We start from the raw sequence: 17,408 nt of genomic DNA, 5'->3' as shown, positions 1-17,408 counted from the left end.
TGAAGGACGTCCAAAAAGCGTAACAACACCAGAAATCATTGACCAAGTACACAATATGGTATTGAATGACCAGCGAGTCAAAGTGTGTGAAATTGCTGAGATTATACACATTTCAAAAGAACGTGTAGGATATATTTTGCATGAAGGATTGCAAACGAAAAAAGCTTCGCTCAAGATGGGTGCTATGTTTGCTCACCGCAGATCAAAAATGCACTCGCATGAAAATCTCTTAACAGTGCTTGGAGCATTTTAACAAGAATAAATCTGATTTTGTGCATTGATTTCTTACTATGGGTGAGACTTGGATTCACCATTACACACCAGAATCCAAACAGCAGTCAAAACAGTGGACAGGAGCTGGTTATTCAGCACCAAAGAAGACAAAGTCTGTTCCATCAGCAGGAAAGGTCATGGCATTTTGTTTATTAATTATCTTGAAAAGGATAAAACAATAACCGGGGAATATTATTCTGATCTTTTAACCAGATTAGACTAGATGAAAAAATTGGTGAGAAAAGACCCTTTTGCAGAAAAAAAAAATCATGTTTCATCAGAACAATGCACCTGCACACAAAGGTGTTTTGGCAATAGGAAAATTAAGGGATCTATGCTATGGATTGTTGGAACATCCACCCTATTCCCCAGATTTGTCTCCCTCTGACATCTATTATCAAAGCTAAAACTCTTCCTCACTGGTCAGCATTTTTCTTCGAATTAAGAGGTGATTGCAGCTGTAGAGAGGTATTTTGCAGATCTTACTGAGAACCACTGCAGGGATGGGATAATGGCTCTGGGCATTGCTGGAATAAATGTATTAGTCTTAAGGGAGATTATGTTGAAAAATAAAAATAATTTTGAAATTATAAATTTGTTATTTCATTGTTAGACTGAGAACTTTTCAGACCACCCTCATATAAGGCTATGTACTATATCGCTGGTACTGTACTGCAGGAAGTGGATGAGATTAGAAATTTGGGAGTGATGGTTGACAGTAGACTGAAGTTTAGAGGACTTATTTCTAGTGTTGCAAAGGCTGGATGTCATAGTGCTGCTATGATAAGAAGTACTCTAACATGCAAGGATAAGGAAGTGGTTGTGCCACTGTATAAGGCACTAGTAAGGCCACACTTGGACTATTGTGCTCAAATCTGGTCACCTGGTTTTCAGTGTGATATGGAAACATTGGAGAGAGTCTGGAGCTAAGTGACTAAGATAATATCAAGACTTTGGAATGCTGGCTATGGATAGAGAGGTTGAAGAAATGTGGTTGCAGAGTTTAGTGGATAGGAAGAAAAGAGGTGATATGATAGACATTTAAGTTAGTGAGAGGATTTTATTGGATTAATCTAGATGGAATTATAAAAAGAGTAGAAGGCAAGAGGGGAAAAACCAAAGCTATCCCTGGAAGTTATGTAAGAGTGTAGTGAAGAAGGGGGAAGTAGTAGATTTTTTACATGGAGAATTGTCAGTGAATGGAATGCATTACCAGAATATGTTGTCAATACAAGGAGTGTTGAGGATGTTAAGATTCGGTATGATAAATATGTTGTCAGTTGAATGAACCTCTCATGACGAGTCTGCTGATGCATGGAGGGTGTAATAATAATATGGGGACTCGATCATTAGAGGCATGACTAATAAAGTGTAATAGATTGATTTAATGTTGAAAGTTTATTTTTGACTAGGTTAGAATATAATAAATTTAGTTTAATCCTTTATCCAGTGAGAGCAAACAAAGTTTGCACCTGAAAATATCTTCAGGACTGAATATAGTGTTGTACTATCTTACCTGGGTAAGTAGCACAACACCAGGCAATTCGTAGCAAAGGTGGAGCAAGCTGCTAACACTCCTAACCCAGTATCTCCCAAAATGCAAAACACATCTCCTTGCAGATACTTACCTAGGCAAGATAGCACAACACTATATTCAGTCCTGAAGATATTTTCAGGCGTAAACTTTGTTTGCTCTCACTGGGATAAAGGATTAAACTAAATTGGTCTAGCTACTCACTGATGAAGCCTCAAAAAAGGCTGAAACCGGTCTGGGTAGTGACCTCCCACCATAATGTAATAACAGCATACATTTCCTAGGAAATGTGTTTTTACGTTATGGAAAATACCTAAGAATAGCAATCAGAACTTTACCACCTTTGCTACGAGTTGTCCAGTATTGTACTACGTACTAGGGTCACTTGCATTAGCTCACGCTAGTGATCGCCGATACTTTATAGTTTACTATATTCGGCATGAAACTCTCTAATTCCAATCTTTGAGTTTCTTATTCAGTTTTAAAACAATGTGGGATTTAATATCCCCTTAATTTAAATAATGTTTATATCACCAAAATGAAGCTTATTAGCTCTTTATATTTAAGTAAATTTATTATATTCTAACCTAGTGAAAAATAAACTTTCAACATCTTTCGCTAAATCCAGAGTAATTTAATAAAAAAAAAAAAAAAAGGTGGCAAACCTTTTGGCAACTCCTATAGATAGAGATGACCTTGTTGCTGCTTCTACCTGGTATCTCCAACTCTGGGTCTGGCTCCCACTGAAGAGACCTCAGTAGAGGTCGAAACTAGTCTGGGTAGTGGCCAATCCCTTAATGCATAACAGTATACATATCTGCAAGGATATGTGTTTTGCATTTTGGGAGATACTGGGTTAGGAGTGTTAGTAGCTTGCTCCACCTTTGCTACAAGTTGCCTGTTGTGCTACTTACCCAGGTAAGATAGTACAACACTATATTCAGTCCTGAAGATATTTTCAGGCACAAACTTTGTTTGCTCTCACTGGGATAAAGGATTAAACTAAATTTATTAGATTGATTTAATGATCACATTAACAGTGCATATAGTTCTAGGTGTATATGGAAACAAATCATTGTAATTCATCTGCAGAAAAAATGTTTTGTTTCATAACTAATAATACAGATATCCCTTGCTTAACATGGGATTTGATTAATGTGGCGAAATCAATTGCGACAATCCCTTGATATACACAGCAAGAGTTTTGATTAACACGCCTTTATCCCTGCGGAACTTGCAGCTGATGTGACAGATACATGCAAAATGTTTAATATAAATATTCTTATACAATTCAGTGTATAGCTTGGAGGTCATGCGTAGCTGTGCACTCATATATTACGAATGATATTCTGCACGGTTTTTTGCTGTCAGTTTGGCTTAACACGTTATGTAAAGGTTTGCGATATTTGACAGTAAATTGTATCTGAGAGATACCATGACCTCTGATGTCAGTACAGCATGGTTTAGTTGGGTTTTTGTTCTATATATTTTGTTCTTTGTTCAATGATTTCTAGATTGTAACTGAAAATAAACCATCATGTATTACTGAAATAGAGAGCCAAAGGCTTATTTATCATATATCTCCTCTAGGAGATGTGCTTTACATTATGGAAAATTACTAAGGAAAGTGATCTGAGCTTACTCCACCTTCACTACGAGTTGCCCATAAGTTTGCTTATGCTTGCATCCACCGAAACTTTTAGTTTCTATATATTCGGCACAAAACTCTTGTAGTTTCTATATTCGGCTATGAAATAATATTGGATTCAATATTAAGTTAATTTGTACCATCATGTATTATATTTGCAGTGTTTTTTCTTTATGTTTCATTGTTTGTGCCGAGGTCTGGAGAGTCGTTTTGCTTGTTATCGTAGAATTTATGCTGATAAGAAAAAACCTAAAACTGTTCAAATGGCTCTTAATAACTTCTTTTGATAAAAAAAAAATTGCAGTAAATAATGTGGGTATATAAGTATTTATTAAACATTTACTTTGCATTAATTTTTTATCTTTCCTAAAGGAGCACCATATAAAACGAATTATTAATAGTAATCGATCATGGACGAGTTGTAATTTTTACCATTGATTATTAGATTTGATTAATGCAATTTTGATATGCGCGGTAACATCGAGGGATTAATTAACCATGTTAATCGAGGGATACCTGTACTGTGTAATTGCTTGATGGCTGTTAGTAAAATCCTGCTCTGAGGAGCTTGTATAGCTCCTTGAGTTTATAAGGCTTGTCTTATATGTGTGTGTATATATATATATATGACTATTCAAAGATTCCCATGCATTTTTTCCATTCAGTAACTGTTACCATGGAACCAAACATACTATTCTGCTAAGTGATCATAATTTCCAGCTTTGTACTTCAGCATGTAACCTGTTTTAATCAGAGCATCAATACAATTAGATACTTCCCAAGAAAGCACACCATGATCACTGTCACCAATTGATGGTAAAATAGCCATATTCTTAACAGAGACCCCTTCTGATGCTATGAGCAAATCCAACACTCTTTGACCTCAAGTTCCTTCTTTCACATGCTGCTTGAGGAAGTTGTCTTGTGACAATTCAAAGTGTTTCTACCCTAACTGGACTTTAGTCATCCAATGGCATTAGTAGTACTCCTCCTCCTCTCCTGTGTCTTCTGTCATTCCTAAAAATAGTATACCCATTACACTCGATCCTACTTATATCTGATTCTAATTAATAAAGAAACACGTAAAAACCACAGTAATATCTTTAATTACTAAAAGGACAGATATTTCGTACTAAAATTAATAGTACATCTTCAGTGTCTGTTACAGCAATAGGAATGGAATACAAGCAAAACGTTCGGTGGATCACCTATTAAAATACAATTGTTACCACGTGCTAGAAAATAATAGAAATATAACAAATTTAATCTGTTAAGATAAATGATTTTTACATAAGATAAAAGTCTCCCAGATCTTTGAGAGAGACAGTCATTTCTATTTAAATTCGGTCGGTGTAAGATAGTTTCACAACTTTCCTTGAATAAGCGTTCATATTTGAATCTGCATCTATGGAGGAGAACAACTTTATCCCACTGGACACTATGAGTAGAGTCAATACTGTGCTGTGCCAGACCAGATTTCAGAGGTTTGTTATAATCAGTATAATATTGATGTTCTTTTATTCTTTTTTTTTTCCAAAGAACGGCCAGTTTGTCCAAAATAAGACATCACCTTCACAAGGTATTTGGTAAACTCCAACCAAAAATAGAGAAGACAGTTTCTCCTTTGTAGATGGTAATAAAGAAGAAATTTTGTTGATAGGAATATATGTTGGAAACAATTGATATCTCTTAAATCTCTAATTCATAGAGCACATAAAGTTTGCTCTTTCCCAATAATCTTACAAGAACTTTCCATCATTAAAAAGTTAATGGAATCAAATGATTGCAACTCCAATCAAATCCAACAGATACTTGACTCTTATGTTTCAGTACCTACAGCTTCTTCAACAGTCTGCAGAGTTACTATTCCGTACATTCTAGGAATCTCAGAACCTATAGGTAGAATTCTGAAAAAGTATCAATTGATTCCAACATATATTCCTATCAACAAAATTTCTTCTTTATTACCTTCTACGAAGTATAAACTGTCTTTTCTATCTTTGGCTGGAGTTGACCAAATACCTTGCAAATGCAATGGTCTCTTATTTTTGACAAACTGGTTGTTCTTTGGAAAAAAGAATAAAAGAACATCAATATTATATTGATTATAACAAACCTCTGAAGTCTGGTCTGACACAGCACAGTATTGACTCTACTCATAGTGTCCAGTGGGATAAAGCTGTTCTCCTCCATAGATGCAGATTCAAATATGAATGCTTATTCAAAGAAAGTTGTGAGACTATCTTACACTGCCCGAATTTAAATAGAAATAACCGTCCGTCTCTCTCAAAGATCTGGGAGACTTTTATCTTACGTAAAAAAAAACATTTATCATAATAGATTAAATTTGTTATATTTCTATTATTTCTTAGCACGCGGTAACAATTGTATTTTAATAGGTGATCCACCGAACGTTTTGCTTGTATTCCATTCCTATTACTGTAACAGACACTGAAGATGTACTATTAATTTTAATACAAAATATCTGTCCTTTTACTAATTAAAGATATTTCTGTGGTTTTACATGTTTCTTTATTAATTAATTTACAATGTCACAGATTACACTAATGCCAACAACCTTAGGCCTAATCACATTCAATAAAGCAATAAACTCAACCCTTTGTTTCTAATGCTCCTGGCATTTGTGTATAGACATAATAAATTACCACCTAGCCTATTCTTATAATTAGATATGCAATCTATTTGGTCTTTTTTTTTTAGAATTTTCTCTTTTTCCTCCCTAGACATACTTAAAACATCCAAACAAAGCATCTTTTTCCACCCCTCTGCCACATACATAACCATGTTCGAAGACATTCATATCTTTATCATGTTTGCACACTATAATTGAACTTTCACACATATTTTTCACATTCCCCCCTTGATGATATAGTTTCCCTGACTCTCTGAATTAGGTCTCATACCAAGAAGTAATTTCTCCAGGCTCCTGATGTCAAATGAATTCAAGTGCAGGCTATCCTTCTTATACAAGTCTTTTGTGCGATCAAACACACTCCACACATCTACAAACCCACATGCATTTCTTCTAAAACACATGTGAGTTTTAGAAGAAATCTGTGGTTGAAATCATTTGCTATTATTGCCCTCCTTCTTACTCCATATTGTCATATCTGGGAAACAATCCGACAATTTTTACTCTATCACTTTTCTTTCCCGCTTCTTCAAACAGACCTTTCATATCTTCTCTCATGCTATATTTGTCGCTACTTAAATTATTGGTATCCCTACCAGAACCACAATCTCTTTTACTTTTCTTTTTTACTTTTCAATTACATTTGTTATATTCTTAATTTTTTCCCCTGGGAAACTAGAAGTGGTGACTCCCTCTGCAAGCTCAAATTTTAAGATTGAGTCACCATACCATGTCACCTCTTTTTTCTTAGATTTTAACTGATTTACCTTGATTTTATTAATATTATGATTTACCAACTTCAGTACTTTCCTGCCTGTCTCTGATCAATTTTCTAATAATTTCGTTTAATCGAGATATTTCTAATGTCACCTTATCCTAGGATAAATTAACATCATCGCAGCAGTACTTTTGTTCATTAGGACAAATACTTTCCTGAGTAGTAAGAACTTGAGCTTTAGACACTGCCTTGTTATGACGAGTTTTCGGCATCATTTGTAAGAGTTGTAAAAACTAATAATATTTCTGCAATTATGTTATAAAATGCTGTAGTATACTAAAAATACACAATTATATCTCAGAAATCACTTAATAAATAAACAAATAAACAGCTGAGGTGAATAATTATAACGAAGTGAATTAATTAGAATATAGAGCTATGGTTTTTCTTAATTTACAAAAAAAAAATGTCATACTAACTACAAATCAACTTTATACAGATTTCTATCTCAGGATATTCTATCGATGAATTTCTCTTAATTAAATTAACCCTATTAATCATTTTATTTAATAGATTAAGCTTCCTTTAGACATCTTTCTAACTAAACAAACCCAGCCTAGTTGGCCGAGCAGTTAGCGTATCCACTCTCCAGCCAAAAGGCTGCTGTTAAGAATCCTGCTGTAGGCATGGATGTTTGTGATTGTCTGTGAAAATACTAGTGGTGGTGGTGGCCAGTAGATGGCGTTGGAGTAAATGATGGTAGTTGTGGTTCGTTGTAGTTGATCAATTGAGTGGTGGAGACAAAGCTGTACAGTAGGTGTAGAGTAGACTCATCGAGATCCCTTGATGAGTCTTTGGACTCCCTGGAGGGATCATGTAATAATAATAATAATATATTTAATTTCCAAAAAAACACAAGAAACAGTATTAAAATTGCTGTCGATACTGCCACCTTCAGTTCTGCAATCATGCAGTTTCTCTCCCTTTTGGACAAAATTGAGATTTTAGTCTTTTGCTTCTGCAGAACTGAAAATGGTTGTTTACATGCAAAACACTGATTTTGTTGATAGTTAAAAAGGAACAACAAAATTGATCTCTTCAACTTTACAACCTTTCATTTCCTTCCATTCTTGGATTCATACAGGAGTTAACCCGATTTCTCCAGCCTGTATAACAACAACATAGACTAAGTTCTTCCTGCATCCTTAATCACTTTAAAATGAATTTACTTTATCAGACTTCACCAAAGCAATAATTAAAACCACATCAATAATTTCAAATCACTGTTCAGACTGAGAACCTTAAATGATACAGCAGCAGAATTTGTGACTCGCAAATACTGGTCTTGTAGGCGAAGTGGTTAGCATATTCATTATTCAACCAGCAAGCTGTGGGTTTGGTTATTTGTGATTGTCTTTACAGGGGAGATGAATTTCATTGACTGGTATGAGAACACTGCTCCACTTATTTGATGACTCAAGTGGCTTGAAAAGTTCCATGTTTGATTTCCAGAATAGAATTTATGGATTATGTAAAAACAAATAATAAATGCATAAATAAAGAAACATAAAGTAAAAAAAATAGCAAAATCTTTAGCTCATCACGCTACTATTACAATATAAGTTTACAACCTGTCATCGATGAAAATCAAATACAATAAGTAAACATTAATAATGATGATCTCATTTCACTTGGAGAATGCTAGTTCCTTAAGTAAAGTTTACTTTAATTCCCATATGAACAAACTAACTAGAGTAAACTTCAGAACTTTACTTTGTCAGTTGCTTTCGTTTCTCAGTCTCTGATTACTTCATAAAACTAGACCATCTTTTTGACTTCCTCACTTTTTTGTAGTGAGGAAAGAGAAACTTGTGTGTGTGTGTATCTGGTCCATACACGAAAGGCCACAAGATCTATAGCACACTAGTGCTGTGTGTGAGCAAGAGGAATAGAAGAAAGGATTTTGCTTGAAAATATGAGGGGTGTATGTAATCTTTGGGGAAGGCAGAGTGGGGGAGATTGCTCCAAAGGACAGAAGTAGATGGAATAAAAGAGGAGGCAATGAAGTTGGTTCAGTGAGTTTTAAGATTTACTGTAAAAGGGTGTTGGTTAGCAGTGGTTCTTGTATTAATGATTTTGGAGGAAAGTGGGTGAATAATAGTGTTCAATTCAGCAGAGCACTGTCCATGAAAGTATCTGTAAAGGCATAAGCAGAAACTAGAAATCTATGAGAGAGGGACTGAAGTTGGTCTGTGAGGGAGGGATCATTAATTAGCTGGAATGCCCTCTTCTGGATAGAATTAGGAAATCTTAAAGAGGATTTTGGTGCACCACCTCAAATATGGGAGCAGTATTCCATGGCTGGGTGGATTTGGGCTTCATATAAAGTTAGCAGGTGTGAAGTAGTATCATGCACAAAAAAAAGGACACCAAATTTTTTGGTGGCTGTAGAAGCTATAATTGAAATATCGTTGAGCTAGGAGAGATCGGAAGTGCAAGTCAGCCCAAGAAGAGAAATCCAATCATGTTGGGATATCTCAGTGTTACTGAAGGAAGGGATGCAGAGTTCTCTAGGATTTTAGCTTTACTGCTCAATTTAGGGCTACTAAAAAGGGCTGTTAATGAGAAATATACAACCTGTTGCAGTCAAGTCATCCTATTTTCTAGTGGTATAGCCTGTTTCCACAAATGAGGATCTGGTGAACTTGGCAAGCATTGCTTCTGAAAAGTCATATCTTCTATTTGGAGGATATGCCAACTTAACTTCTAGGTGGTAGATGTCTTTCATCACCTGGTGAAATACCACCACCTTGCTTATTAGAGACCTGAAGTGGCTGACGCCACGTTTGGTTGCTAGAACAAGGATTCCATATGTTTCCCCTCCCCCACTCTTTCCACTTGCAATGAGAGTGATACCCTCAAAGACATACCAATTTCACTGTAGGGGGCCCAGACCCCTTCCCCATTCGAGGGTACAGCAGTAAAACGGTTCCATAGACCAGCCAGTGGTTAGTACATGGACCAAATCAGGTAATAATGAACCTGGAGGCTTCCTGATCAGCTAGCAAAAAATCCTGCAACCACGTATTTTGCAAGTTTGTGACTGGAGGGAGACTGATTTCCCTCTGTGTGGGAAATCAGTTGCAGGTGGCAGTATGGATTCTGCCACCTGCAATCTACAGCTGATCTTTTTGCTTTCACCACCCACCAGTTATGGACTAAAACCATGGAGAAATTTGGAGGAACTCACAAGTGGTTGCTCTCAGCATTTCAAAGACATTTGACCAGGTTTGATACAGTGGCCTAATTAACAAACAGTCATCCTATAGTCTGCCTTTCCGACTGCAAATGGATTGTCAACTTTCTCACTGGTCACTCACTATATATCATGGTGGAAAGGTTACTCTCCTCAGATTTCTCCACCATTGCAGGAGTACCCTAGGGTTCTGTTCTTTCACCCACTCTCTTCCTCTTGTATATAAACGACCTGCTCTCAGACTTCCAATATCCTATTCATAGCTTTGCTGACGATAGTACACTCCATTCCTCCTTTTCATTCAACAAACCTGTAAGTGCTCGAGTATTAGAATTCTCAAGATCTACCACAACCAGGGACCTGAACTCAGATCTCCTAGCTATATATGAGTGGGGCAAGGAGAACCTTATAAACTTCAATGCCACCAAAACTCAGTTCTGTTTAATTTCTAGCAAGAAAGAACTCGCATCCCTTCCCCCTTACCTTCAGTAACACTGAGATATCCCAACATGATCGGATTTCTCTTCTTGGACTGACTTGCACTCCCGATCTCTTCTGGCTCAACGATATTTCAATTATAGCTTCTGCAGCCACCAAAAAATTTGGTGTCCTTTTGTTGTATGTGATTCCCCCTGTTCCGCCACCATTCCTTATGACTGGTTGAGCCCTCCTAATGAGGAATTAAGTATGTATTTTATGTAAGGGAAGGAAGGGAATCAAACCCTGGTCTTTCCAACCAAAGAGCTTTGTCTATACTGACTGAGTATGGAGTCTCAATTCCACAGTTGTGTTGCTAGTAGAAGAAAGAGTAAATATGGAAGGCTGATTAGTTGCTGGAGATGGAACATAAGTCACATCTGCTGAAGATATAATTGGAAATATTCAGTATTTCATGTGGGGCAGGAGTTGAATAGGAGTAATGTTGAATAGGAATGGGAAGCGTTCAGAATATTAAATAACCCTGATGTTAATAAAGCCATGGGACATCACTATTTATATATGTTACAGCTATGTATGAAAGATCTGGCTTTACTCTTGATTTCGTTGTTCAACAGATCTGATAACAGGAACAGTCTCAGAAGAATGGAAAGAAGGAAAAAGTGGCATCACTGTTTAAGGAAGAATTTAAATCAGTAGTATATCAAACTATAGTCTGGTGTGTATATCAAGTAATAGTGGTGAAGGTGTTATTGATGAGATTGAAATTCTTTCCAGAGAGGAGAGCAGCATGAGTTTAAGGGAAGTCATGCTTTAGTAACTAGGTTACATTTTATAATAGGATGAATAATGTATTGGATGGAGGAGAGGCTTATACAGTGATTTATCTGGATTTTGCTAAAGCATTTGAAGGAGTAATAAATGATAAACTTCTGTTGAATTTGAGCAGGATGGGAATGGATAGGATAGTCATTTGGTAACTAGCTACAGGGATGGTTGACTGATGGGAGTAGTGGGTTGTGTTTTGAGGGTGCAATAGTCTGAAAAAGGCAGGTGATGAGTGGGGTACCAAGGTTTTGTTCTGGGACCACTTGTTTAATTTATATATCAGTGATATAGTTCATAGTGTAAGAGGAGATGATCAGTTATTTGTTGGTGGTGGTAAATTAGGAAGAGTAATGTCAGGGAGTTCTGATAATAATAATAATCGTATGATGATACACGGCCATGAGTCCCCTTTACGGGGAGTTACGGCACTATCTCAGCCCCCCCCCCCCCCCCCCCCCAAAAAAAAAATTTTATCTGGGCTCCGGAACCAGCATAGCTGATGAGTTTTAGTATTCCTGACTGTAATCCGTGTGTGCATTGGGCTGGTTTGCCTACTTGTGGAATGAAAAACCCCAGATAAACTGGTGGAAAAAACCCTGCTGTCCATGCCCAAGACCGGCTAACTTGGCAATGGCTGAGGAAGATCCTTAAGCTCCTCACGTCGTCAATGGGAATTGAACCTAGGACACGCCTTCCCCAGGCATATGGTTGCGAAGTGCATAGCCACTAGGCTAACCACACGGACAGGAAGTTTTGATGCAATGTTGTTATAAGAGGATTTGAATAGGTTGTTGCTTTGAGCTGAAGAATGGAGGATATTATTTCAATGTCATTTAAAGTTGAGCACTTTGGTCAGAGAAGGAATAAGGTTTATGATATTGGAGGAACTTTGCTTTAGCAAGTGGAGGAAGCAAGGGATACGGAAATCTTTGTAGATAGGGAACTGAACTTCAGGGAATACATCATGAAAGTTGTAAGGATTACTAACTACTATATTGTGAAGAATGCTAACATGTACAGATAGAGTGGTGAAAGGGAAACGCCGGGGAGAGAGTGCAGAGGCAAATAACTGTCTCAGCACTGGAATAATGAGTATGACTATAGATCGAGAGAATGTGGTTTCAAACCTTGGCAGATGAGAGGAGGAGGTGAGGTGATATGATTGAGATATGAGTTGGTGAGGGGGAGCCTATGAGATTGATACAGGGGAATGATTGCATAGGATAATAAGTAATGGAAGAATGAGAGATCATCCATTGGAACTGTACAAAGGTCGTGTGAATAAGGAAGTGAAAAGGAGATTTTTTGTTTTTGCAGGTAAATGAATGGACTGCATTTCAAGAGTTTTGTGGTGAGTGCATGATCATTGAATGTATTCAAGGCAAGGTATGATATTTATGTTGTCTGTGAGTGTTCAGCCTCTTTAATGAGGCTGAACACTCACAGACTCCATGGAGGCTTTGAAAGTATTACTAATACTCTGTTTAAATACAAACTATGAAATAATAGCCAAATAAACTCAATATCCAAAGTCAGGATAGGTACCATTAACACATGAAATATGAACTAAAAAGAAGTGGAACTGACAAAAGAATTGGACAATTATCAGATTGGCGTAATTAGTGTTACTGAAACAAAGAAGATAAAACAGTGAGATGCTTGTAAATAACAAATATAAGTGTTATATTCAGTCAATAATGATCAGGATTCAGGAAAGGAAAGAGTAGTATAGTATTCAACATTAAATATGAGGATAATCTTCTTGAATGGTAGCAATATCAGTGGTAAAATCATATTAAAAACTGAATATATTATAAGGTACTTGACATTGTTAACATTTAAGAATGTGAATAAGGCTATCTCAAGTGAAATGGTCATTTAAACAGAATTGGTGATTAAAGGCTAGCATAACAGGCTTTTGTGAATTGAATTGATTGATGCATTCAAAACTACCTTAGAGGATTGTAATATAAGATCTGAAAATATTGAAGTTCTAACAGATAAGACTAATTTGGAGAAAAAGTTTCCATAAGAAGTTAGTTATGATATAATGTAGATAAATTTCATAATTATGGTACAAAGAGCACTTGATGAAGGTAAGATATACACTGTAATATTTTGTGTATTTATGCAACTCACTGTCAAGATTTACTACAATTCCTTTATTTTATTTATTTGTATGAGGTTCCTTCACCGTTCCTTAGGACGCCTGGTTGAGCCTTCTAATTGAGGGATTAAGTATGTATTTTATGATTGTAGATCCGTGTATGTTCACAGGCCGGTTTGCCTATTCTGAAGTATGAAAAACCCAAGTTTCTGGGTGAAAAAAATCCTCTACCTCTGTGAGACTGGCTAACTCGCCTTCAGTCGAGTTAGCCAGGTTTCTCATGTCATGGAAGGGAATTGAACCCAGGTTCCTTTTGAACCAAAGGGCTTTGTCTATACCGACTGAGCTATGGAGGCTCACAATTCTCTGTATTGAATCGTGACGTAGCACCAGAAATTAATGACTTGAGACATCGATATTACTTATTGTCTGTGGCAGGGTTAGTGAGTTTTTTGACTCTCTTTAGAAACTGGCTGTTTTATAATTATTTTTGTGAAAATTTAAAAGGCTGACCTTTTTTGTAAATCCATCTCTTCCTAAAACCTCTCCTTAATAATCCTGTTGGTACAAATCATTCAGTATAAAAAAGTGTGGGCATTACCTTTCAGACATGAGTGATGTGAGAAGATGCATTCAAAAAGCAAGATACCTGTGCAATATAGGACATGAGTCCTATATTGCAACCGGTCCAAAATGTATTGGTAAATGTGTGTGTGTGTGGGGGGGGGTAGTTCTTGATGTATTTCATGATGAAGAAAAGTCTTGACTTGTATGCAGCTTAGGATTAGACTTGTTGGCTGAGTGGTTAGCATAATCACTCTCCAACCAACAGGTTGTGGGTTCGAATCACAGCATGGACATGGATGTTGTGATTATCTTTAGGTGGAAGATGAATTTCATTGCCCAGTGTAAGAACACTATCCCATTTATTGGAGGCCTGAAGTGGCTTTAAAAAAGTTTCACATTTAGTTTGTATAAAGCAGAGTTTCCAGACTATGTAAAAATAAATTTAAAAAAAAATTACAAATATAGATATATATGATGATGATGAACTTTTCTGTCCACTGCAGGGTGAAGGCCTCTCCCATCGAGGGAGGTTTTTAGGTCTGCTACTCCCATGGTGACCCAGTCCATATTGGGAGAGTGTATATATACTTGGGTGAATGTGTGAAGATGGAAGACAATCACAAACATCCATGCCTACGTGGCATTCGAAACTTGAAGCCTCTTGGCTGGAGAGCAGATATGCTAACCACTCGGCTAACCAGGCTGGCATATATATAAAATTGATGAATGTTAGAAAAGAAAAAAAGTCCATCCATGATACAAATGCATCATGGGTGGACTTGTAAATTTAGTAATAACCTTTTGTGAGTGATAACCACATTAAAAAAAAAAAAAAAAACATTGTAAACAAAATGCTTACCAACTACATTTTGTATTTAGGTTTGCAATGCTTTTACCACAGGCAGTAAATGATACTTTATCAGTACAGAGCTCAATGTTCACTCAGATTCCCTTTTTCTCTGCTTCGAGGTTCAAGAAATTTCAAATGCATCAAACATTATTTGTATTGGTGGAAGGTTTACGGCATCTGAATTGTACTGGTGGAGAATTTCTTTTATGTTGAGAGGAAGTTTTTTTATGTCATTTGAGTATATGGAATGCTTCTCAGTTATTTATTTCATTATATCTTTACATTCCTTTCAAAGCATCTGGTAGAAGCTGTTATTATAATAGTATGTGACTACTATATCATTCATTTGCAATTGACAACTATGTAACTCATAGAACTTTATTCTTTCAACATCACAACATCTTGTGATGTTGAAAGAATTAAAGTTGTTTTCCCATGTACTCTTTTATTTATTTTTGTATCTTTAATTTATTGCGTTTCATACTTTTTTGTTGAATAAAAATTCATTAAATTAATATGACACATTGTAGTTTTAACTCCGTTCCTTTTTTTTTCTTCTTCCTGAACTTCTAAACCAAATTAAGAACATTCTGAATCATTCGTTTTCCTAATATGCTTCTATCTTTATTTATTCCAAAGGCTTTAATCAAAAAATTATTTGTCATCATATGATATTTTCATATTACATCATTGGATAACAGACTTTTATGATACAGTTTGTTAGCCAGTGTTGTAACTGCATTAAAACTAGTATGATACAGTTATAGTAGAATTTATCGAATTTAATGGAATTGTTTAGAATGTAATAATATTTTCATTGATATACAGTTCCCCCCTCCCCTCTCCCTTTTATGCATTATGACCTGAGTTGCCAAAATGTCATTAAAATCCCAATCTGTAAGAATGTTATTCTATTAAAATGTAGCTCTGAAATTATTCTAACTTTATTCCAGGCCCAAAGAGATTATTTTGGTGCACATACCTACGAGTTATTGTCTCAGCCAGGAAAATTTATCCACACTAATTGGACAGGTCATGGAGGTTCTATTTCTTCAACTGCCTATAATGCATAATCATATGTATGAAATACGTATAATATTAGGCACATTTCTGAAATCAAGTTGGATAAATAGCACAAGCATTTAATTATATATTAATTGTATATGCTTTTCAAGACTGATAGAAAACAAATAATGAAAGCAAACTGTAAGGTATTTTTTCAGTACACATTTTTGGGCAAGTAGTTGACATCCTTTTACATGCAAATGGTCTCAATTATAAATTATCTTCAGATATAATTAATCATGCATGGGATTTACATAAAAAATTAATCTAGAAACAGTCTCAGGAAACAGAACATCGATCAAGATGCCGTGAAGCTGTCTTATATATTTGCAGAGGAAAACCAAAATGAGATATTTTTATGTAATTAATTTGTACCTTGTTAAAATTTTATATTTGTTATGTAAAGTGATGTTTATATTATTAAAAATGTAACATAAATTTCTATCAAAACATCTGGAATAAATTCTATGCTTGTTTTAAATGTGCTTGATTTGCTAGGTCATTTCATCTGGAGTTCATAAACATTACTTCATTTTCTTCTATATCATTCTTTTATAATATTAAATGTCTTAATGTTTTCAGATAACCTCAGTAGGATTAATAAGGATCAAAAATATTTTTTGATAGGTTTTCACAACAGATAGTCAACAAATCATGAAATATACTGTATTTACTCAAATATAACTTGCACTTTTTCCCAAAAAATTAAAGTTAAAAAATCATGGTACATTGAAACTCTTTGATTCCAATCTTTGAGTTTCTTATTCGGTTTTGAAACAATGTGGGATTTAATATCCCCTTAATTTAAAATAATGTTACATTGCTGAAATGAAGAAACGAAATTGGATCTTTATATTTAAGTAATTTAATGGATGCACCTTTTTTGACAACTTGTATAGCAAAGTATATAAGTTCTTTTTGCCATACTCTTAGTATTATACTTTGGTCTAGCTACTCACTGATGAGACCTCAATAAAGGTCGAAACCGGTCTGGGTAGTGACCTCCCACCATAATGTATAACATCATACATCTCCCAGGAGATGTGTTTCTACATTATGGGAAATACTAAGAATAGTGACCAGAGCTTTACCCACGTTTGATACAAGTTGCCCTAGTTTGTGCTATGTACTACTTGCTTTAGCTTACGCTAGTAGTCGCCGATACTTTTATAGTTTACTATATTCGGCTTGAAACTCTTTGATTCCGATCTTTGAGTTTCTTATTTGATTTTGAAACAATGTCAAAAGAGCGGAGAACCTGGGCTGGTGTTCCCCAGGGCTCAGTACTCAGTCCCTTACTATTCCTTCTATATGTCAATAATATTCATCCCTACCTTACAGAAGACACAAAAGTAACTTGCTATGCAGATGATATAGCCATCTGGCACACTAGTGCTAAAATCAAAGAATCAGAGGAAATTCTAAACAAATCCATGAGAGGATTAGAAAAATGGTCAAACGAACTCAAACT

At 35.6% G+C, this 17,408-nt stretch overlaps 1 protein-coding gene across 2 annotated transcripts in view; it reads left to right on the top strand.

The window, feature by feature from the left end:
• Pgd (phosphogluconate dehydrogenase) overlaps positions 1-16,422 on the top strand; it is a 246,262-nt gene extending 229,840 nt beyond the window's left edge. For both annotated transcript variants that reach the window (XM_090405817.1, XM_090405816.1), the window contains exon 12: positions 15,826-16,422. In XM_090405817.1, the coding sequence (XP_090261943.1) occupies positions 15,826-15,945 (120 nt within the window). In that variant the 3' untranslated portion in view covers positions 15,946-16,422. The remainder of the gene's footprint in view (positions 1-15,825) is intronic.
• Positions 16,423-17,408: the final 986 nt, after the last annotated feature.

The sequence above is a fragment of the Typopeltis vanoorti genome, chromosome 15 (genome assembly GCF_054136105.1).
Source record: "Typopeltis vanoorti isolate ZY-2024b chromosome 15, IOZ_Tvanoo_1.0, whole genome shotgun sequence".
NCBI lineage: Eukaryota > Metazoa > Arthropoda > Arachnida > Uropygi > Thelyphonidae > Typopeltis > Typopeltis vanoorti.
This window is presented reverse-complemented; position numbering and strand designations above follow the sequence as displayed.